This window comes from Rhineura floridana, chromosome 14 (assembly GCF_030035675.1).
Source record: "Rhineura floridana isolate rRhiFlo1 chromosome 14, rRhiFlo1.hap2, whole genome shotgun sequence".
NCBI classification, from domain to species: domain Eukaryota; kingdom Metazoa; phylum Chordata; class Lepidosauria; order Squamata; family Rhineuridae; genus Rhineura; species Rhineura floridana.
In genome coordinates, this window is record NC_084493.1 from 38193866 (window position 1) to 38217444 (window position 23579).

Consider the following 23579-nt stretch of genomic DNA (forward strand, 5'->3'; position numbering starts at 1 on the left):
CATTCAAGAGAGGACAGAAGCAGCCTGTACCTCGACATTCACTGAGGTGCTAGGAGAGGCTTTGATTCATGTGGTTTCCTTTACAGGGCTGGCCCCGTCATGTACTACCACCACCATGGCTGTTCAGGTGGGGTCAGGTCTTTCTTTCCCTGTTGCCTGTGACAGCCACTCTGGGGAACTCCCTCCCTTGGGAGATGAAGTTGGCTTCCTCTTCATACAGTTCCCCCCTCCTGCCCCCAGGGGAGATCCCCCTCTTTGCTCAGGCTTTTGCTGATATCTGTTGTTGAGTTTGCTGCAGTTTTAGATTGCTCTACTCCGCTCTTGGTAGTTGGCTTTTCTTTCCTTGAGGTTTTAGCTGTGATCTGAAACCAATGGATGTAAATTTTGCTTTGACCACTTAGTGGCAGGGAAAGGCTGTGAAAGCAACTGAGAGATTTAATAAATAATAAATAAAAACAGGATGAGGTTGCAGATTTAGGAGTACCATTGAAGGCAACAGATTGCCTGCTCTTTGATTTATTACTTGATTTTTGCCACCACGGTGATGGTGACATTTGGATTTGCTGCCCCCAAATATCACAATGTCTTGGGCCCAGATCAGTGAGCCAAAGCTTGTGGAAAGTGTAGATCTGAAGGTCTATCCTTTCCTCTACAGCGCAGTGTTGCGTGGCTGTTCTGGTAACTCTGCTCACTTCAATAGGGAACTTCCCAGAGGCTGGCACTCTGTTCTCCTCCTGCACTTTGTGGCTAGTTCACCTCTGCTTTGGATTTGTGCCATCTTATACCATTGTTTTTACCACGTTTCCTATTGCCAAGTGATGGTGATGGTAAAGACCGTACGTTTTGTACACATGACCATTTCTCTTGGACACACAAGAGGAGGCACCCCCTTTTCTGGCCTTGCTCTTCTTCTTGTGTCTTTAAACCACAGCCTGGCATGCTGACATCACAGAGGTGAAGTAATCACTCAGCCGGCACTGTTCCTCCAGTTCCCAAGCCCTACTTGAGTGGAGCAGAAATTTCTCAGAAGACATTTTTGAGAAAACAAATAGTCTCTAAATACTCTCCACCATTTTTTGTAGCCTGCATTCACACACATACCCCGATTGTCCCAGAATGAAACTGCGTCTGGGACATTGTGGATAATGCCAGGCTGCCAACACACTTGCTGTAAACAGGAAAAAATGGGGGGGGGGAGAGAAAGAAGACATGCTCCTTCTGTTGGTGAGCCACCACTCCAAGAAACCACTGAAGAGAAATTCAGGGAAATGGTCTGCCCATTTTCTCTGCCTGTAGATCTGTGCCCTCTGGCCACTGCGCCTTGGGATATGGACCTGAATGGCTTGCGTCATCTGCTCACCTTTGGCAAGGCCAAATGGAGTGGTGGGGGATTTTGCTCACCACCCCAGACAAAGGAAGCGAGTGCGTTCCTTGTGCCTAGGAAGCTGGAGGTTGCCTGCATGCTCCTCTGCTCCTCTCAACAGCTTCTTCTATCTGGAGGGATGAATACCAGGTGTAGGAGGAGGAATTCAAGGCGGGGAGCAGTCTTCCCCAGCCCCCGCCGCCAGGAACAGCTTTGGCCAACAACCTGCCGGCTTATTGGGGTCTCTCCTGGTTTTCCAGTGTTTAGTTTTCTCTACAAGAGGTATAACAGGGTGGGATCAGGGGAGACAGAGACTTCAGCATCAGGGCAAGAAACCTAAATCTCTTCTGTTGAATTTTCAGACAATAGTAACGGTGGCAAATGTACTAGGGTGTTTGCATATATGTCCAAACCAAGAAGTTTTGCTGCCCAAGATATGCACACTCCAGGTCCCCTTGTCATGTCACAGAGGAACTTTGGGTCTTGCCTTTCCTTGTGCAGGCTGCTACTCTGCCTGCCCCCCCGAAACAGAACATCCCTGAGCGTCTCTTTGGATTGCCAGGGTAGTCAGCCCTGCCCTGCTTGCATCAGTATCAACCAGGGGTGTAGTTGTTCAGGGTCTGGGTGTGTGTGTGGTAGAGCCCTTATGTTTTGGGGAGCAGGATCCCAGCAGGGTCCCTATGTCTCCAGCATCCTATGAGCCCATCAGCAAGAAAGGGGAGTGTGTTAGCCACTGAGAAGAGTCTTCTAACATGCTTCCTTGCCCTTTCCTTTTGATTGGAGCCAATCAGAGTGAAAGGTGAGTCAGCCATTGAGCAGAATCTTCTCAGTGGTTGATACACTCCCTTTTCATGCTGATTGGCTCCTAGGGACATCTGCTATTGGGGGTTCTGCATGTGAGGGAAGGTCTGAGAAATATGGAGAGTATGATGAAGAGCAAGCGAGTGATGGAGGAGGGCGTACACAACCTGCATGATGGGAAACTCAGCAAAGGAAGGTCCTTACCTTGCAGCATGATGGTAGTGGTGGTGATGATGATGACAACTGTCTGAATGAGCTAAAACTTCTGTCTTTTTCTAACACTCAAGGTATATGTGGAAGGAAGAGGGGGTGACACAGGGAGATATAAGAAGGGGGTGGGAAAATCTCTTCCTGCCTTCTAGAAAGTGACAAAGTTCAAAAAGTTACAAATTCCTATGCAAAAGGAGTGGCCTGCTTAGAGAGTATGAATTTCTTCATTTAGGAAAAACAGGCTTTGTCTTAACCCAGCAGCAAAAGAGCCCCCAGAGAAAAAGAGTGGGAACTTGTATGAGTCAGTAGGGTTTTCTGTGCAGGCCCCAATGAATGTCAATTGCAAGCAAACCTTTATTACTTTCTACTTCAAAAAGCCAAGTTGTGGAGAGTGAGGATTCTGTAACTGCAGAAGAAGAGACTGTGAATCCTGATGATGGCATCCTATCTACATCATCATTTGAGGAGGCATGATGTAGTACTAATGGGGGACTTCAATTACCCCAGTATCTGTTGGGAGACAAATTCTGCCAAACACGGCCCCTCCAATAAATTCCTGACATGTGTTGGAGATAACTTTTCTCCTACAGAAAGTGGAAGAAGCAACTAGAGGATCAGCTATCCTTGACTTGATTCTAACCAATAGAGATGACTTAGGCGGCAATCCAAAACACATGTACCTGAGAGTAAATCCCACTGAACCCAATGGAGCTTACTTCTGAATAGACATGCTTTGGATTGCAGCCTTAGTGGATGAAGTGGCAGTTACAGGTACTCTGGGGGAAAGTAACCATGTTGTACTTGAGTTCTTGATCTTAAAGGAAGCAAAAGCTGAGTGCAGCCATAGATGTGCCCTGGACTTCAGGAAAGCCAGTTTTAATAAACTTAGAACAATGGTAAATAAGGTTGCATGGCAAGCAGTCTTAATGTGAAAAGGACTCCAAGATGGGTGGGAGTTTCTAAAAGAGGAAATTCTAAAGGCACAATGGGAAACAATTCCACCAAAGAAAAAAGGGGGAAGACAGCAGGAGAAGCCACCGTGGCTCCACAGAAAGCTTAAGAGATTACCTGAAAACAAAAAAGATTGCAATAAAATAAATAAAAATGCCCATCTTTAATCTTGAACAAATAGTATATATATATAGAAAACAATACAGGGAAAATACCAACAAATAAAATCAAATGTCTAAAAGCTACTATATCATAATGTCAACTAATACAGCCAACAATATTGTGACAAGCCAAATATGGCATACAAATAATTAGATAGTCTACTATTTGTTTGAGATTAAAGTTGGACATTTTTATTTATTTATTTTATTAACTTTGGTATCAATATTTTTGTATCTGGATACCCAAACCAAATTCTGGATTGCTATCTATTTGTGTAGGTTGGGTTTATATTTCGTTCTTTTATCTGAAAACAAAAAAGGACACATACAGGAAGTGGAAAGAAGGCCAGGCCACAAAGGAAGAGTACAGGCAGGTATCACGGAATTGCCGGGATGCTGTCAGGAAGGCGAAAGCTGAGAATGAGCTGAGGTTAGAGAGAGATGCCAAAAGCAACAAAAAAGCTTTCTTCAGGTATGTCCATAGTAAAAGACAGAGAAAAGAAATGGTGGCACAGCTACTCAATGAGGATGGCAAAATGATAACAGATGACAAAGAAAAGACAGAAGTGCTCAATTCCTACTTTGGCTCAGTCTTCTCCCAAAAGAGGGTCTATGACCCTCCTGGGAAATACAAAGTTGAAGGGGCAGGATTGCAGCTTGAGATTGATAGACAAACGGTCAGGGAACACCTAATCACTTTGAACGAGTACAAATCTCCAGGGCCCGATGAACTGCATCCTTGAGTATTGAAGGAACTGGCTGAAGAACTCTCGGAACCACTCCCTATTATCTTTGCAAAATTGTGGAAGATGGACGAAGTGCCAGATGTCTGGAGGAGAACTAATGTAGTCCCAGTCTTCAGAAAGGGGGAATCTGCGAACTACAGAGCAGTCAGCCTGACATCAATCCCTGGGAACATTCTGGAGCAGATTATTAAATTGTTAGTCTGTAAGCACCTTGAAAACAATGCAGTGATTACCAGAAGCCAACATGGATTTATCAAGAACAAATCCTGCCAGACTAATCTTAACTCATTTTTTGATCGGGTAACCTCTCTGGTAGACTGTGGGAACGCTGTGGACATGATATATCTCGACTTAAGCAGAGCTTTTGACAAAGTGCCCCATGATATTCTGATTAGCAAGCTAGCTAAATATGGGCTGGAAGAGGCCCATTCATTCCATTAATTCTCTTCTATACTACAGCATCTTCTGTAACATTAAATGCACAGGTGAGCCTACAGGGAAGCCAGATGTGGGGGGGGGTCACCTCAGGCAATGGTTTGTGTCCCATTAAAGATGCTTGAGTGGACCACAGCAGGTTGGGCAAACTGTCCAGTGCTGTTTTGCTGTGGCAATGAACAGGAGCTCCTTAAGGGCACAGGGCTCTTGCAAGCTCTGCTTGGTTTCGTGGAGGCTTTTTGCAGCTTGCTAATTTATGTGTGTCTGGCAGCTGAGTGCCATTTAAATTTTCTGTCTCCAGTGCCAAAATGTCTCAGTCCTGCCTTTAAGTGCCAGCAGGAGAGCACTGACTTTGCCTGCCGACAGTGGTGCTTCCACCCAGATGGCAAAGTCAAAAGGTTCATCACCTGTATTGCGTGGTTTGTATGGACATGCCCTTGAGGAAATAGACCTAGATGGCTTCAGACCCTGTTTAGCACCCCTGTTGACATGTCTGCATCCACTCTTGTCTGCCCCCTGCTTTGGGTGGTCTTTTTTGTATGTCAGAGCAGTTGTAGTGGCCCCCGAACTGTGGAACAGCCTCCCCAAAGATGTACGCCTGGTGCCTACGCTGCTGTCTTTCCGGCGCCAGGTTATGACCTGGCTATGCTCCCAGGCATTTTAACTGGTTTTTGTGTGTTTTTTTAATAATTTTTATTCAAATTTTTCCAAAAACAAACAAAACAAAGTCAAAAAAACATAACAATACATCAACAAAAAATGAAAATAAAATAGTTGACTTCCGATTTGTCGCAGATCAGCTATAAGTATATAATATACATCAAACCTGTCCCTTAATGTATACATACAGAGTCCCTTTTCTCCATAGGCTATCTTAATTAATCGTCAAATCCCAGTATCATCATTTTATTTTGATCTTTCAACAAAAAGTCTAAGAGAGGCTTCCATTCCTTAAGAAATGTATCTGTCGATTTTTCTCTAAGTAGACATGTCAATTTATCCATTTCTACTAAGTCCATTAATTTCAATAACCATTCTTCCATTGTTGGTATTGATTCCATTTCCCACTTTTGTGCATATAATAATCTTGCTGCCGTAATCATGTATAATATTATTCTTCCATATTTCTTTTCTATTTGTTTATCCATAAAACCCAATAAAAAAAATTCTGGTTTTGACTGAATATTTATCTTTAGAATTTTTTGCATCTTCCTACCTATCTGTGCCCAAAATGATTTTGCCTTTTTACATAACCACCACATATGATAAAATGATCCTTCTTGTTGTTTACATTTCCAACAAACATTAGAAACATTACTATACATTTTTGACAACTTTTCTGGAGTCATGTACCAACGATACATCATTTTATAAAAATTTTCTTTAAGATTATAGCATAGTGTAAATTTCAAACCTTTTTTCCACATATTTTCCCATTGATCCATTTGTATGTTATGACCAAAATTTTTTGCCCACTTTACCATACACTCTTTTACTTGTTCTTCCTCCATATCCATTTTCAATAAGAGTTTATACATTTTCGCAATTATATTTTCATCATTTGTACACAATCCTATTTCAAAATCAGATTTACTTATTTCAAACCCATACATTTTCTTGTCCATTTTATATCTTTCTAACAATTGTAAATAGGCAAACCATTGAAAACTATATCCTTCCGTTGTCAGTTGTTCTCTCTCTTTCATTGTATATTCTCCATGTACATTTTCTAATAGTTCTTGATAAGTTAACCATTTCTCTTTTCCAGCCATTTCTCTTCTATAAAACGCTTCTTGACTTGAGACACATAATGGTATTTTCGAATAAAACCTTGGTTTATATCTATTCCATATTTTCAACAGAGGACGTCTTATAAAATGATTGTTAAAGTCTACATTTACTTTTACTTTGTCATACCATAGATATCCATGCCATCCCCACTTCAAATTATGGCCCTCCAAATCCAATAGTCTTTTATTCCTCAATAAAATCCATTCCTTTATCCAGACTAGACAGCAGGCAGCAAAATAAAGTCTCAGATTTGGTAATCCCAGTCCTCCTCTTTCTTTGGCATCTTGTAGTAGTTTAAATTTAACTCTTGGTTTTTTTCCTTGCCATACAAATTTAGAGATATCTTTTTGCCATTGTTTAAAAGGTAAATCAGAGGATATTGCAGGTATTGTTTGAAACAAAAACATCATTCTCGGTAATACATTCATTTTTATCACAGATATTCTACCCATTAATGACAGTTGTAGTTTATCCCATCTTAGCAAGTCTTTCTTAATCTCTGTCCATAATTTTTCATAATTATTATGAAACAACTTTGAATTTTTATTTGTCATAATGATACCTAAATATTTCAACTTTTTCTCTATTGTAAAATCTGTCTTGTCCATTAACTCTTTCTGTTCCCTTAAAGTTAAATTTTTCACCAACATCTTTGTTTTTTGATTGTTGATCTTAAATCCTGCTAACGGTCCAAATTCTTTTAATTTGTCCATCAATACATTAATTCCTTCCAAAGGATTTTCTAATACAATTATCAAATCATCAGCAAATGCTCTCAATTTATATTCTTCTTTTTTTATCTTTAATCCCGAAATTCTTTTATCTTGCCTTATATCTCTAAGCAGCACTTCTAAGACCAGAATAAATAAAAGGGGAGATAAAGGACATCCTTGTCTTGTACCCTTTTGTATTTCACATGAATCCGTTAAATCTCCGTTAACAATTATCTGAGCCTTCTGAGATGTATAAATCGATCTAATCCATTTTATAAAATTGTCTCCAAAATCCATTTGCTCCAAGACCTGAAACATAAATTTCCAATTCAAATTATCAAATGCTTTTTCAGCATCTAAAAAAATCAAAGCTGCTTGTTTATCATTTCGTTGTTCTAAATATTCCAAGACATTCAAGACATTCCTGACGTTGTCACGTAATTGTCTTTTAGGTAAAAACCCTGATTGATCTTCCTGAATAAATTGTTGCAATATTATTTTCAATCTTTCTGCCAAGATCATTGTAAAAATTTTATAGTCATTATTCAATAGAGATACTGGTCGATAATTTTTTGTTTTAGTTAAATCTTGCTCCTCTTTAGGTATTAATGTTATATTAGCATTTTTCCAACTATCCGGTATCTTTCCCTCTTGCAGAATAAGATTCATTGTAGACTGTAAAGGTAGTAAGAGTTCTTCCTCCAAACATTTATAATACATTGCAGATAACCCATCTGGTCCTGGTGCCTTTCCTAATTTAATTTTGTTTATAGCTTCAGATATCTCTCTTGACGTAATAGGACCATTAATAGCTTGTCTCTGAAAGTCTGTAATTTTAGGCAAATTCTGTTTAGATATATACTCTTCTATTTTTTCAGATGGAATTTCCTGACATTTGTACAATGTTGAATAATATTGATGAAAAATCTTTTTAATTTTTACATTATCTGTCAACGTCTCATCTCCTTCTTGTATCTTTAAAATGATATTTTTTTGGCGTTCTTTTCTTAATTTATATGCTAACCATTTCCCAGGTTTATTTGCAAATTCAAAAGTCCTTTGTTTAGCAAAATTTAGTTTTCTTTCAATTTCTCTAACTGTCAGCATTGATACTTGCTTCTGTAACATTTTGATTTGATTTACAATAGAAACTTTAGTTGGATTCTTTTTCAATTCTTCCTCTTTTTGTTTTATTTCTTCCAAAATTAATTGCATTTTCTGTTGTTTCTTTTTTTTTAATTCAGAGTTACATTTAATAAGATATCCCCTCATTCAGGCATTTTAACTGTTAAATGTTTAAATGTTTATAACGTTATTGTGTGTAGCTTGATTTTATTGTCATATTTTGTATTTTAACCTTTTGTACACCGCCCAGAGAGCTATTCGCTATGGGCGGTCTATAAATGAAACAAATAAATAAATAAATAAATGATATCTTCACCTGCACCTCACTAGTGCATGGAGCCAACTGTTGCTGTGAGCTGTGTGACTGTGTTGGCATGATCTGAACACTTTTGCCTTCATCTTTTCAGGTTGGCAAGCTGATCCAGGAAGCTGCTGGGAGAAGTAACTTGAAGAGGGTGACTCTGGAACTGGGGGGGAAGAGCCCCAATATTATCTTTGCAGACGCCGATTGTAAGTAAGGGTTGGGGGGACACATTGTTAGGTTCGTGTTTTAATTCTAACTTCCCTCATCCACACTTGCTGAAACAATCCACCCTCTTTCGAAATCCACACATTTCTGAATTTTGTGATGCACTCTAAGCAAATCATGTACACAAAAATGTGTCCATTAGAGAAAGTGTACACAAAAATGCTTACATTAGTAAAAAAAAAAAAGTACAAAAATATATTTGGTGATTCTTTTGCAAAAACGTGTCTGTCTGGCAAAATTAGATGTAAAATGTGTATATTGGGAGAAATGTGGATAAAATGCTGACAAATTTTCTGCGGTTTTTTTAAAAATCTGAATCCCGATAAGACCGAGGTGCTACTCGTGGGAGACAGAGGAAGGTTGGGAGATATTGACTTGATGTTCGACGGGGTGAGATTGCCCCTAAAGGACCAGGTCCGCAGCCTTGGGGTTGTTCTTGATTCCAAGCTGTCCATGGAGGCTCAGATCTCGGCAGTGAGTCGGGCAGCTTGGTATCAATTACACCTCATACGTAGACTGCAACCATACCTTCCTGTTCACCAGCTCCCATTGGTGGTACATGCCCTGGTCACCTCTCGTTTGGATTACTGTAATGCGCTCTACATGGGGCTACCCTTGAAAATGGTCCGGAAATTACAACTTATACAAAATGCGGCGGCTCGACTACTTACAAACTGTCGCCGCCGGGAGCATATTACTCCAGTGCTGTTTGATCTGCACTGGCTCCCAGTTGTTTTCCGGGCCCAATTCAAGGTATTGGTATTAACCTTTAAATCCCTATACGGTCTCGGCCCAGTTTATCTGATGGAGCGCCTCCAACGCCACCAATTATGCCGCCCCACAAGATCAGCCACACAGGGCCTTCTCTCAGTCCCACCAACTAAAACAGCTAGGTTGGTGGGGACGAGAGAGAGGGCATTCTCAGTGGCGGCCCCCACTCTCTGGAACTCCCTCCCGTATGATCTTCGGCATGCCCCTTCCCTGAATGTATTCCGCCAGGCCTTGAAGACCTGGCTTTTCAGACAGGCCTTTGGGACTTCCAGGGAGGGTTAATCACTATGATAAATTGCCTAGTACTCTGAACTGTCATTGTTTATAGTTTTATAGTTTTATCGTTGTATTGTTTTATTATGATGTATTTTATTGAAACAAAGATGTACGTCGCCTAGAGTGGCCATTGGCCAGATAGGCGACACAGAAATTAAATTATTATTATTATTATTATTATTAAAAATAAAAAATAGGTAAATTGCTGATGTGGAATTGTGGTGAACTGAACTTATTGCTTGGAAACTGAAACTGACAGATTCATCCTCTCCTAATTGTAAATCATCTGCAGGCCTTGGTTTATTTCCATAGGAATGTGATAGAAGTGTATAAAATCATGTATGGCATGGAGAAAATAGAGAAAAGTTTTTCTCTCTCTCTCATAACACTAGAACTCCTGGACATCCAGTGAAGGTGAATGCTGGAAGATTCAGGACAGACAAAAGAAAGTACTTTTTCATACAACACATAGTTAAACTATGGGATTTGCTCGCAGGAGGCAATCATGGCCACCAGCTTGGATTACGTTAAAAGAGGACTTAGATGAATACATGCAGGATAAGGATATCAGTGGCTACTAGCCACGTGATGGCTGTGGTCTACCTCCACTGCCTCTGAACGGCACTTGCTAGGAATTGTAGGTGGGTAGTGTGCTGCTTTACTCAGATCCTGCTTTCGGGTTTCCCAGGGTCATCTGTTAGGCCCACTATGAGAACAGGATGCTTGACTAGATGGGCCTGATCCAACAGCCTGTTCTTATATTCTTGTATTTAGACAAAGACTGCTAATTCTCAGCTACTGGGTTTGCATTTCTGTAAGAGGCTGAGTTCTGTGTTGTGGGCCCGTGGTTTTATGGTCTTACACAGACTGAATTGTGCAGGCAAAAATATTAATTAATCCATTGTTGTCGTACCTAAAATGGAGCATCTCCTGCAGAGTGCCTTCTGCTTTTCTTTTGATCCTCTTCGGGCCCTTGAAATCTTTTTGATGTCTGCCCTGTTCATACAGGAATCCCTCCGTAAAACAGAATGAATCATCTCCAATAAACAGCAACATACACAAATAACGTGTGTGGAGGTTTTGATCTCTGAGAAATGTCTTCTCACCACCCCCAACAATGGTGTTTTTTGGTTTTTTGCTTTGAAGTTGTACAGCATTATTTGCAGCTTGGAATAATGTGTGTGACGTGGGCACGAGAGCCACAGATGTGGGGAAACATCCCTCAGCATGTGGCTTTCTTGGTTTTCCAGTGGATTATGCGGTGGAGCAGGCGCATCAAGGAGTCTTTTTCAACCAAGGCCAGTGCTGCACAGCTGGCTCCCGGGTCTACGTGGAGGAGCCCGTCTACGAGGAGTTTGTGCAAAGGAGTGTTGAACGTGCCAAAAGGAGGGTGGTGGGGAGCCCTTTTGACCCAACCACAGAACAAGGACCACAGGTAATTAAAGGGAACGCATGTAGTGCTCTGATTCTAAATACGTCTCTCCAGCGCATGCCAAGCTCTTGCAAGATCTTTTGCAGAGTCTGACCTTACCTACAGTCTTTTCTTCTTTCTTTACTAAAAAAATAAAATAAAAAGGCTTGTCAACACTAGACTGCTGCAAGAAGTGGCAAGGCTCTTTTTTCAGTAAAAAAAGGAAAAGAAAGAGAGGGCATAAAGCCGTCTGACATCTTGTATAGGTAAGGCTCCCCCCAAAAGTCTTAGAACTTTGCACACACTTTGTGAGGATTGGTTTACCCCAGTCTCATTAGATCTCAAAATGCCAGGCACTTTTGCTGGCAGGGCAAGCTTTTTCAGGAGTGGCCCTGAGGCTGAGGAATTAATATGCAAAACATTACATTATGGCAGGCTAAGGACTAGAGATGGGTGAACTTGCCTTGCTTGAACTCCTAACTTTCTCACTATTTACCAAAACTCGCAATATAATCGTAGCCGAGCATCCACCGCTTTTCAGAGAACCAAAACTATATTCTGTTTTCCTCTTCTTTTTGAAAAGCAATTTCAGACCAAGAGTGGCTAGCTGCCCCACAGGGCTTCTGCCATCTTATGGGTATTTGTCATCAATGTTGCAAGTCCCACTGGGAGCAACAAGTCTTCGTGAGGCTGTGCTGTCATTTTCCAGGGGAATTTTATTTATTTATTTATTGTTTGATTTATATCCCACCCTTCCTCCCAGCAGGAGCCCAGGGCGGCAAACAAAGCACTAAAAACACTTTAAAACATCATAAAAACAGATCTTAAAATACATGAAAACAAAACAATTTTATGTAGGTAATGTATTTTATGTATATTTTACGTATTTTATGTTTAGTTCCCCCTTAGAGTTTGAAAGGGAATTCAACATAAAATATGTAAAAGGTGTGCAAATTACATTAAGGATGTAAAATCCCCCGCCCCCCACCCAGAGAGCGACAGCATGTTATCAAGAAGACTTGCTGCTCACAGTGGGACTTACTTTACATTGATTTCAACAAACACAGTGGGAGGGAGCCTCAAGCACTCCCTAGCCACTTGTTGGCAGCTTCAATTACTTTTCAAAAACCACAAGAGAAGCACGGACCCACCTCCCTGCCCCCAACCCTGCAACATCTTGGCAAGTGGCAACAATGCTGCCACTTCGGAAGCCCTCAGGTTAGTCGTGCTGAATGCACACAAACTACCAGTTCACTTAGAATCAATCTCGGTTTGAATTGTGAGAATATTGCAGTTCGCTAGAGACCTTGCAGGGATTGGTATGCATCCAATCGTTTTCGAACCCATCCAGTTTGACTTCTGTTCACTGACCAATTATGAGTTCTGGTGGCATCACTAGTTAGGACCTTTCTGGTTAGTGTACATTATAAACAGGCAATGAGCTGGAACTTTTCACCAGTGCCAGTTTTTCTTCTTGGTTAAGTTGTGTTATTGTTAACTTTTCAATGTTGGTGTTTCATATATTGGATTTTTATCTTTCCTAAACCACTTTGAGCATATGGGAAAGCAATCTGCACATGTTCTAACGGAGTTAAATAAAACTGAGCACCTCAAGTCATCTGGCTCTGTACAAAATATTTAAAGGATAAAGAATCCTACCTGCAAGTTTGCTGTCATGGACCAAAACTGAAAAGCGAAAGAAACAAAAGAAAAAGAGAAGAAGCAACGGAGAGAGAGGGAGATAAAGTGTGTGAAATCACGTGAAAACTGCACTAGGGACCAACTGCAGCCACGCAAGGAATGTAATCTTCAGTCTAGAGCAGCCTTTCCCAACCAGTGTGCCTCCAGATGTTGTTGGACCACAATTCCCATCTTTCCTGGCCATTGGCAATGCTGGCTGAGGCTGATGGGAGTTGTGGTCCAACAACATCTGGAGGCACACTGGTTGGGAAGGGCTGGTCTAGATTGTCAAGTGTTTGAGAAGAAGGACGCCTGGGGGGAGCAGGCAGTCACTGCAAAAAGATGAAGCAACTGAGGAGGACCCCGTTGGTGCTCTACAGGTCAACTTGTGGCCCACAACCAGTGATCCTGTGAACATTGAATGTGACACAGCTGAATGTTGGGAGATTCAGGCCAGATGAAAGGAATGCCTCCTTGACCTGGCTCGTAGCTAAACTGGAATTTGCCCCCACAAGATGTCTTGATGGCCACCAACTTGGATGGCTTTAAAAAGGGATTAGACAAATGCATAGAGGAGAATATCATTGGCTACTGGTAGGGAGAGGGAGAAGCTTGATTTGGTTCGCATTTAAAGCTGAAATGATCAGATTTGCCCTTTCCAATATGGGAACCGAAACACAGCCAGCCTTCAAACCTACACTGACCTTAATTTTGCAGTGCAGTTCTACCAATGTTTACAAAAATGCACATATTGGGGGGAATGTGAATAAAATCCTCATTTTGGGGTGTGTGAATAAAATGTATATATTGGTGAAAATGCCAATGTGGTATAAAGTTTTGCACTAGGACCTGGGAGACCAGGGTTTGAATCTCTACTCAGCCATGAAGTTTGTTGGATGCTCTTGGGCCGGTCACCGTCTCTCTGCGTTATTGTGAGGATCAAAATGGAGAGGGAGGAGATCCATGTAAACCACCTTGATCTCCATGGAGGAAAGTGGGATGTAAAAGGTGGGACATATAAAATAGAAAATAAATTAGATTAGGAGAAATTCCTTGCAAAAACGTGTATGTTAATCAAAACTGCATACAAAAATGCGTTAGTAGGAGAAATTTGCACTAAAATCAAGACGATTTTTTTCAGAATTGTGGAGAACTGAATTTAAGACTGGAAAATGCAAAACGAACCCAGATTAACAGATCCTTCCATCCCATGATGGCTGTGTCCCGCTTCCAGCGTAGGAGGAAGCATGCCTCTTAATATCAGTGGCTGGGAACCATAAGCTGCACTCCCGTCCCAGTTGTGGGCTTCCCATAATGGACATCTGGATGGCCACTGTGAGGATAGGATGCTGGACTAGATGGGCCCCCTTGGTCTGATCTGGCAGCCGGGCCCTGCTTGTGCTCATGTTTTCTTTCTTCCTCTCTCCTCCTCCTCTCTTTCAAGATTGATAAGAAACAATACAAGAAGATCCTGGAGCTGATTCAGAGTGGCATTGCTGAAGGCGCAAGGCTGGAATGTGGAGGGAAAGGACTTGGCAGGAAGGGATTCTTCATTGAGCCCACAGTCTTTTCCAACGTAACAGATGATATGCGCATTGCCAAGGAAGAGGTATTTGTTCCTCTCTGCCTCTTTTCCCCCTCTGGAACAAGGACCTTGTCAGAGGCTGCCAAAGAGCCCTATCCAGCGTGCCCCTCTGTCAGGTCTGGTGCTGGGATGGTCGAGGGTCCCAGGAGCTCAGAAGAGCTCCCATTGGCCCAACCCTCCTTGCTGGGCCACTGGGAAGCTGATTTAGCAGTGGGTGGGTGGTGGTGTGGCACCGAGTTCAAAACAGGATCCAAGCTCGGTTTCCATCCACAGTAGCTGCCCACCATTTTAATTGCAATGCCCATAGATCCAGGCTTGAATCTTGTTCCAAAGCGGCACTGCCATCCACTCACTGCTAAAATGCAATCTGGTGAGGAGGGTAGTAAGTAGGGTTGTGAAAAGGGTGGCCATATTTGTGGGTGTGTTGGGGGGCATTGGTAGCACTGTGCTGAGGGCTCCCAAGTTGCCACCTGATTGCATTAAACTTAGTTGTCTTGTTTTGCAAGGTTAATTTAATCAATTAATCACAAGCAATTAAATGAGCAGAAATGTGCATAAAGATCTAGCAATAGTTTAGCATAAAAAAGAGTCTACCCCTGTTTCAGACAAAAACTTTCATGCCACAACGCAGCAAACAGTAGCTGCAAGCAAAGGAGGAGGGTCTGGTTTGGATCAAGACCATCTACTAGGGGAGATGAGTCAACCCTTTCCCCCATTGCCTGTTCCTTGGTGAAAACTGCTCCCCCTTGAGGGAAAACTAAGATGCATACCCTGCAAAGAGACCCTGGGGTGGGGGAGCCACTTGGTGCCACAAGAGCCCTGGATGCTATTGAGGAGTGAGACGGTGGAAACAGCAAGAAGCAAAAAAGGACAGCTCAGGCCGGACTGCTTTGCTAGATCTCCGTTCCATTTCATTTCCGTTGCAGATCTTTGGGCCCGTTCAAGAAATCTTGCGATTTAAAACCATGGATGAAGTTATTGAACGAGCCAACAATTCAGACTTTGGGCTGGTCGCTGCTGTTTTCACCAATGACATCAACAAGGCCTTGACTGTTTCCTCAGCAATGCAAGCAGGGACAGTCTGGTAAGGACTGGGGTTGAGCCCAGATGGTGTTTTTAGGGTGGAGGTAACATGGAGACTTTGTAATTGATACTTTCCCTTTCTTCCTTGGACAGGATAAATTGTTACAATGCCTTGAATGCCCAGAGTCCTTTCGGAGGATTCAAAATGTCCGGCAACGGGAGAGAAATGTAAGCAACACTTCTGCTGAGAGTTTCTGTGGTGGTTCCTATCAAAGGGGCACTTCCACTGGACTAGGAACTGGTGGCCCCCCAGATGAGATTGGACTCCAACTCCCATCAGCCTCAGCCAAGGGTCAGAGGTGGTGGCAGCTAGAGTCCAGCAACATCTGGAGGGCCCCTGCAGGTTGCCCACCCCTGGCTTATGGCCATTATCTGGATGCACAGGAAAAGTGACTTTTTACAGTGCCTGATGCTAGACATTTGTGGGGGGGTTTGGATGAGGGGAACAAACTGTGCCCGCATTTCCTTTCTGGGGAAATAACTCCCCAATTTTGGCTAAAACAATAGTTTTTGCCAAGATCAATTGGGGCCTGATGCCTGAGATGGAAAAAGCAAAATGCATCTGCCCCCAATTCACATGGAACATGTGGCAGAGGAACACTGCCCTGTGAAATGGATGCAAAAGCGCTACCATGATGCTCTTCTTGGGCCCGTCCCATTCATTATCAGCAGGGCTCATGCAGGTCAGGTCTGTCTGTCACTGTTCCTCCTAACTCTGATAAACTTCTGTGTGAGGTATATGTATAAAGAGAAAGATGTTTAGCTGCAAATCTTCCATGTTTCATTTTTCTAGGGGAGAGTGTGGACTGCGGGAATATTCTGAAGTGAAGACTGTGACTATAAAGGTTCCTCAGAAGAATTCGTAAGAAAACAAAGAATGTGCTGAACATTGCAGCACATCAAGTGACCCTCTGCATTCCTTTATGGAGACCAGCACTCAGGAATTTTTTAAAAATGAGGCAGATAATTAAAAAAAAAAAGCATTGCAAACATCACCTTGATGCCCCCCCCCGCCACCACCTGCCCCATTGCTGGCCACAAACAACTCCTTTAACATAGTACAGTCAAAAAAACGGTTCAGAAATGTTCCTAGTATACACCTTATATTCTTGCATAGTCCTTTTCCTGAAAAGAAAACCTGTTTTTAACTGCCCTTCCCAACAATGATGGCTTTGATTTGTTCTACTCTTGCATGCTGGGTGCAAGCAGCCACATACCAGATGCCACATAGCAGAAATATCAGCCTAAAGAACTGGACATGGGCCTTGTAAGTGGGTATTGTAATGGGGGGTTCTTGAAGGCATCATGCTGAAGTTTCTAGATCACCTCATTTCAGGGAAACTTGCAAAAACATAGTGCTTCTTCCGCAGCTACAACTACGGTACAGTCTTGAATTCTCTCTGTGGCTGCAGGTTTCCTTTGTAAGGAAAGCATTTCCCCTTTCCGAATTTTGATGCATGATCTAACCCGCCGGCAGTGCACAGCACCCACACCCCATCCCCCTCGAAGAACAGCTGTGCTTATGCATCCTCTCCTAGAAGAGAAGGCAGGAGTCGGGTGACAGGGAAGGACCAACCTCTGCAAGCTGCTTCCAAGGGGAGTTTTGTAGGGGCAGATTCCCAGAGCTCAGCCTCTTCAGCTGCAGTCTGGATCTGTGCGATCGGCATTGCAGCTGATGACGGAGAGCATGCAGGCGAAAGGTGTGCCCAGAATCCTGTGGCAGGAGCTGTACAACTGGAAATGAACCGCCTGTATCCCAATTCCTGTGCAGGGTTTGTTCACTGCGGGGTTGGCAGTATTCAGATGGACAAATTACCTGCAGCCTCATAGCTGCTCCCGTTGAGGGCAGCAGCCCTAAATGGCTTGAAAGGCAAAGGGTGGCTGCCGGCCTTTCCTCCTCTGGCCTGTGCCCCTCTTCCTCACCATGTGACGTGTGACGTCCTCATGCTGTGCATAGCTCTGCCCCCCTTTGTCACTGTCCATCCGTGGGAGCGGCCGGGAGGCACACAGCACAATGCTATCACACCATCTGGTGCCTTAACCCAGAGACCATGTGAGAAAAGGGCTTGCATCATGTCTGAAATGACTGTTGCAGATTTGGCGCCTGGCACAAGGAGCCCTCCTCTGCTGCTTCTCTGCCTTTTTTACATGTCTGTCTGCCCCGATTTCATTTAAAAAGAGCCGCGTAGGGGCAAGCGACCTGGAAGGCCCAGCAGCAGCTCTGTGGCTTTCGTCCTTGACTTGGGCCTTGCAAAAAACAAGGGCGCAGCTCAGCCGAAGAACGGTCTGACCCAAGAAAGTGCAAAGCATCTTTTGTGGATAGAGTTAGAAGATCAACTTGGCAGTGATAAAAAGAAAAAGCGGAGCAAGGAGGCAATCCCTTGGTTTGCTGTGGCTACTTTTAACCACACCGATGCCAAGTTCACTTTCCAGCCCACCTCTTGGGAACGAAGGAGGCGGAGGGGCTGCCTCTGGGTCACCCTGCTTTCCTAACAGGCCTGTCAGTGGCCGCCTTGGAGTGTCGCTCCCCTTGCACGTGGCTCCGGCAGAAGGGGGTGCTTCCAGATGGGCATCAGTCTCAGCAGTTCCTACAGTCCATGGGGATGGTGTGGCTTCAGTTCCCCCAGGGATGCAGGATCCATGAGCATGGATTCTCACCCACCCTTCTAATTGTTGGCCCACTAAGTTCAAGTGCCAGCTCCGGCGCACTGGCTGAACCCAGAGACAGGCAGCCATGTTGGTCCTACCTACTGACTCACCCACATCTGACACCGAGGGCTGTCTAACCCTCTCCTCCCCGGTGTCAACAGCACCAGAGGCTTGGAGAGAGCTTTCCCCTGAAGAGCGCCAGCCACTACACACACCCCCGGAGTACGCAGCAGAATGCGGTGGGCATAGGAAGGCGGGCTTCTGAGCTGAGAGGTGGACTGTACCACCTCTGGTCCAGCAGGAGGGAGTCCACAGATCTGAATTGCTCCCTTATATGAAAAATGTCCCTGCAGAGAGAAAACGAGCACCACAGGGAACAAAGTGGGCTAGAGTTGTTCTCCCTAATGTGCATCATTTACTTGCAGGGTGCTGTGTGCCCATGAAGGAGCATCCCAAACGGGTGCCCCAGCCTATCGTCTGCAGTGGCACAGTCCACTCAGGGGTCTCAGAGGAGGTGTCCGCCAAGCCAAGGGCCTCCATGGCCCGCCAGGTGCAATGCCAGCACGGGCTCTCTCCAACTTCTCCCCAGTGCACCTGGCAGTCTTACCCGTTTGCTTGAGGAGCTGCCTCAAAGCGAGCTCTGGGAGAGAGCCTGTTGCTCTTCGCAGCTGGAGAGGGAGGGAGGCCAGCCAGCCAGAAAGCCCTGGAAATGTGTGTGGTAGGAAAGCAGTTCCAGGGCTTGAGGGCAAGGCTGAGGTAGACAGATGCAACTTCACTGCTCCAAGGACTTGCTTCACAGCATTTCTGGGCTGGCCAAAACTTCCCTACAGGGGCCACGGAATCAGTTTTTCTCTGTTCCAAGTCCAGCACTCTAACCACTACACCACACTGTTGATGCTGTTCATCAGCTGATTGAATCTATGGGAAGTCTGCAGCTTACACAGCAGTTGCAACAAATCAGTCTGTGGTAAAGGTGAGAAAGAAAAAACTAGGTTTAGTCATTACTAACATACATATCCATCTCTGAGTGAGAGCAGAGACAGAGACATCCTCACACCACTGAGGGAGAGAACAAAAGAGAGGAGACGTGTGGTCTGAGAACAAGCAGGAAGATGCTCCAACAAGCAAACAAGGTGACAAGATAGCCAGCGAGAGGAACACAAACATTGCTGTTTCTGTCTAGCACCCCCCCCCAACTGGTTCAGGTAACTAGCTGCAAGAGTTGTCTCATTCCAACATAATCAAGCGGCTGTAATTTAAACCAGGAGTTGCCAAACGTTTTAGGCCCACAAGCACATTTGGATTTTCAAGGGAGTGCTGTGGGGGCCAGCCCTCCTGGTCACAGACCTGGTAGAATTAACGTGAGCCTTGAAAAGCACACAGAGCTGAAAGAGGAAATGGGGGAAGAGTGTCACTCTTCCATCTTCCTCCTTCAGCTTTCTGTACTTTTCAGAGAAAAAGGTAACCACCCTCACCAGAGAGTGGGAAGCTTAGAGACCCCACTGAGCCCACAGACACCTTGTCGGTGGTTCCTGATTTACACCCTGAGAAGGAAATGTATGTTTTTACTTAGTCAGTGCTGTTTCAAAAGTTCTTTGTCCTGGATGAAAGATAGAGGGTTCATGCTCTTTAATTAATCAAAAGTAGATCTTGCTTAGATATCCCTATCAGAACATCCCACATCTGACAAAATCATGTCTAGACTAGACATATGAAATGTAGTGGTCAATTGCAAAACAGAAATGTCAGCAGTTTTTGGACATGATTCTCCAGGAGTTGCGCCAAAGCACAGAATGTCCCAACGGGCTGTGTCCAGAGGCAGCTGAAACCCAAATGCACAAGTTGCATTTCTGAGAGGTTGGTGGAGGGTTTTGTTTTGATTTTTGAAAGACAGCTGTGTGTACTCAGCTGTCTATGCTTGTTTAAATATGGAGCTCCCAAAACGAATCACTTTGTGTCAGAAACTCTGAACTCAGACAGAAATTCTGGCCTCTTAAAATGTCAGTCCACCTCTAGGCTGAAGGGGTTGAGCGAGGTAGTCAATAAGGAATCTGAGTGTTGCAACATTAAAAGAAGATGTGAGATCTTGGGGAAAAGGGAGACCAGCGCAGCAGGGTGTTCCTTCGGGACAAGGATCCCTTTCAAGCATGCTCAGCCTTTGGCTGGCCCAAAGCAGTTTGGAACCTGAGGCATTAAATGAAAAAGGCTCCTCTTCCCTCTAATAGCCTGGAGCTCAACCTGCCAGGAAGTTCCCCTTTGCAAGCCCACTGAAATGAGTGTGAGTTGTGCAATTGTGCTCTTGCACAACTCAGTCATTTCAATGGGGCTTGCACAGGAGAACCTCCCACTGGCCTTCTCACACTCTCTGTTGACCTCAGTATCTCTCGCCATCTGTCCTCTCACAGGTCCCCCACCCTCTGCTTCCTGACCCCAAGTTTTATATTTATGTCACCCCTGTTTGTCTCCATATATGTATAAATATATATATTTTTTTGCTAGATGCATAATACAAGCTGTTTTTTTCTGAAAGCAGAAATCCATTTGCAAGCTATGCCTGAGCTGTGCAGTGAGAATGGCATACTGCATACACCTCCTGTAGCGTTATGTCAGAGGTTTGTTTTGTTTTTAAAAAATGCTTTAAGAGATTAATTTTCTTATCTCCAATATTCATTGTGAAAGGAGAATTTTTACTTCTTTTTCTGTTACAAACGTTTTGAAGAAATCCATGCTAGCAATAAGCATTTATACTATGTAGTCCTCTGTATTATATGTGACTTGTCTATTGTTTATGTGTTATTTCAAATAAATTCAGGTAATAATTGAAGCTGCCATTTTTTCCCACCACCCTCAAGATACACAAGTAAGTCAAATTCCTCTTTTGGGTTGCCCAGTACATCAAGATGTTGTTGCGACAGACCATCTCTCATCAATCTTGGAAGTTACTTACTACCATTTTTAACCCTGTATATACTTATAAAGATCAGAGGCAAAACAGGTGATTAAAGTATTTTCTATGGCGTTTTCCACTGAAGGGCTTCCAAGGTGAACCCTGTTGTTGTTTCCTGATGGTGGGTCTCCGCTCTGCACATCTCTCTTCTGCACAGACTGAGGCAAGGCCTCCTCGGTAGCCGTATTTTCCTTTGCAAAATGAATACAGAGAGAAAAGAGGCAGATTTTTATTTCTTGAATATTATTGCAGCTGCATTCCTTTCTTCTTAAAAAGAAAAGTCTGAATTGTAGATCCAGGTCAGAGGCAAAGTTCATCCTCACCCATCCTGTGGCCATGAAATTTAGCTATCAGTGAAAGTCTGAAATCATCGGCCTCCACAGGGTGCCCAGGCAAACTCTTGCTTCTCAGAGGGAGTCTTGGATAAAGTTTTAAGAAGTGATGATTTTTATTTCCTCTCCAGATGAGTCACAGATATGATGAAGTTAACACCCAGATCACTTGCAGAAGAGACACCACCTGGCTCTTTTAAGCTGCAGATCCTAAGCACGTGTGCTAGAAGGGGTCCTTAAAATCAGCTGGCAGCTACGTCCAAGTACGTTGGCCCTAGATGCCCGGTGCTGCCCTTGGCTCTCAAGCCCATTTCCAGCTGATCTGCTTCTAAGGCCACAGCTGCACAGATATGATTTATCTGGTGCCCCCTGACTCCCCTTGAGGGTGTGCTTCTGTTGTATGGATAGGGCATATTTCTACCATTCATTCCTCCCTGGGGAAATGCAGTTCTCCCCACTCTCCATTGCTGTGGAGATTTTCAGGAAATTGGTGTCTGACACAATCCCTGCAACTCTCTTCTGCCCCCCCCCCAATCTTGTGCCCTGGTTTCTTTAAATACACTAGAACCTCCGCTGCCTCCCACCCTCTCCCTGCCACAGAACCACTTCTCTTCCTCCCCCACCCCCCACATTAGAAGCACTGGAAGCTGCCTTGCGTTCAGCTAGAGGCTCCTCCGGATGACCTGCCTGTTGAGCATTCATCATACTCAAAGCTACTGCAGAGGTTTGAAGAAGAAGAAAAAGCTACTGCAGAGGTTCAGGGATGGGGTCTGCTCCTTATTGAGCATCCATCCTGATTAGTTTGCATGAAAGGTATACATCTTCACATCAATCAGTCATTATCCCACACCTTTTACTTCACTTCCCTGTCACTTTCCTAACTGCAAAAGTCCACTGTCAGTTGCTTTAATGGATTTGTGGCACTGGAGCACTTTAATCCACTTGTATTGCACAAGCCTAAGGCTGCATATACCATGTAAAGCACATGCCTTCCCCCCACCCCCAAGAATCCTGGGAACTGTAGTTTGTTAAGGGTGCTGGGAACTGTGGTTCTGTGAGAGGTAAACTACAGCTCCCAAAATTCTTGCGGGGGAAGCCATGTGCTTTACATGCATGGTGCATCTACATAGCCTAAATTTCCGGGGTGCCATCAAATCCCTCCTGGACATCAGTGACAGTGCTGAGGTGGCTGGCAGTGGCTCTCCAGGCTTTGGGGCAGCATTGCTTCCCCGCAACCCTACCAGCAGATACCTGGGCCTGAAACTGGGATGTTTTGCATGCAAAGCATGTGTTCTGAACATCAGGATAAACTTCCAAACTGTTAGAACAGTATGACAATGGAACCAATGACCTACGGAGCTCTCCAACACTGGAGGCATTTAAGAAGCAGCTGGACAGCCATCTGTCGGGAATGCTTTGATTTGGATGCCTGCATTGAGCAGGGGGTTGGGCTTGATGGCCTTATAGGCCCCTTCCAACTCTACTATTCTATGATTCTATGAAAACGAGTTGGTCCTAAAACACGGGCAAGAATCGTACTTTGCTCCCAAATTAAACATTGAGCTTAATTTTAGGAAACAAACCCCTAAGAAACATTAAAATTATCATTAAAAAGTTACAAACAAGTAATTAAAACATTTTTGAAAAATGACTAAAACAGTAGTAAACTAAAAAGAGATTAAGACCCACCAACACCTACATATCTAAACGGGAACGTTTTAAGCAGGTGCTGAAAAAGTACAGAGCAGGCACCTGCCTGATGTCAATAGTTAGGGAGTTCCAAAGTGTAGGTGCTGCCACACTAAAATAAGTTTCATAGAATCATAAAATAGAGTTAGAAGGGGCCTATGAGGCCATCAACTCCAACCCTCTGCTCAATGCAGGAATCCAACTTAAAGCATCTCCAACAGGTGGCTGTCCAGCTGCCTCTTGAATGCCTCCAGTGTAGGAGAGCTCCGTAGGTCATTGGTTCCATTGTCATGCTGCTGTAACACTTTGGAAGTTTCTCCTGATGTTCAGT

At 43.9% G+C, this 23579-nt stretch overlaps 1 protein-coding gene across 4 annotated transcripts in view; it reads left to right on the forward strand.

Annotated features, from left to right (window-relative positions):
* ALDH1A2 (aldehyde dehydrogenase 1 family member A2) overlaps positions 1–21033 on the forward strand; it is a 94764-nt gene extending 73731 nt beyond the window's left edge. For all 4 annotated transcript variants that reach the window (XM_061595171.1, XM_061595174.1, XM_061595173.1 and 1 more), the window contains 6 exons: positions 8704–8806; positions 11123–11307; positions 14408–14572; positions 15475–15632; positions 15725–15799; positions 16425–21033. In XM_061595171.1, the coding sequence (XP_061451155.1) occupies positions 8704–8806; positions 11123–11307; positions 14408–14572; positions 15475–15632; positions 15725–15799; positions 16425–16497 (759 nt within the window). In that variant the 3' untranslated portion in view covers positions 16498–21033. The remainder of the gene's footprint in view (positions 1–8703; positions 8807–11122; positions 11308–14407; positions 14573–15474; positions 15633–15724; positions 15800–16424) is intronic.
* Positions 21034–23579: the final 2546 nt, after the last annotated feature.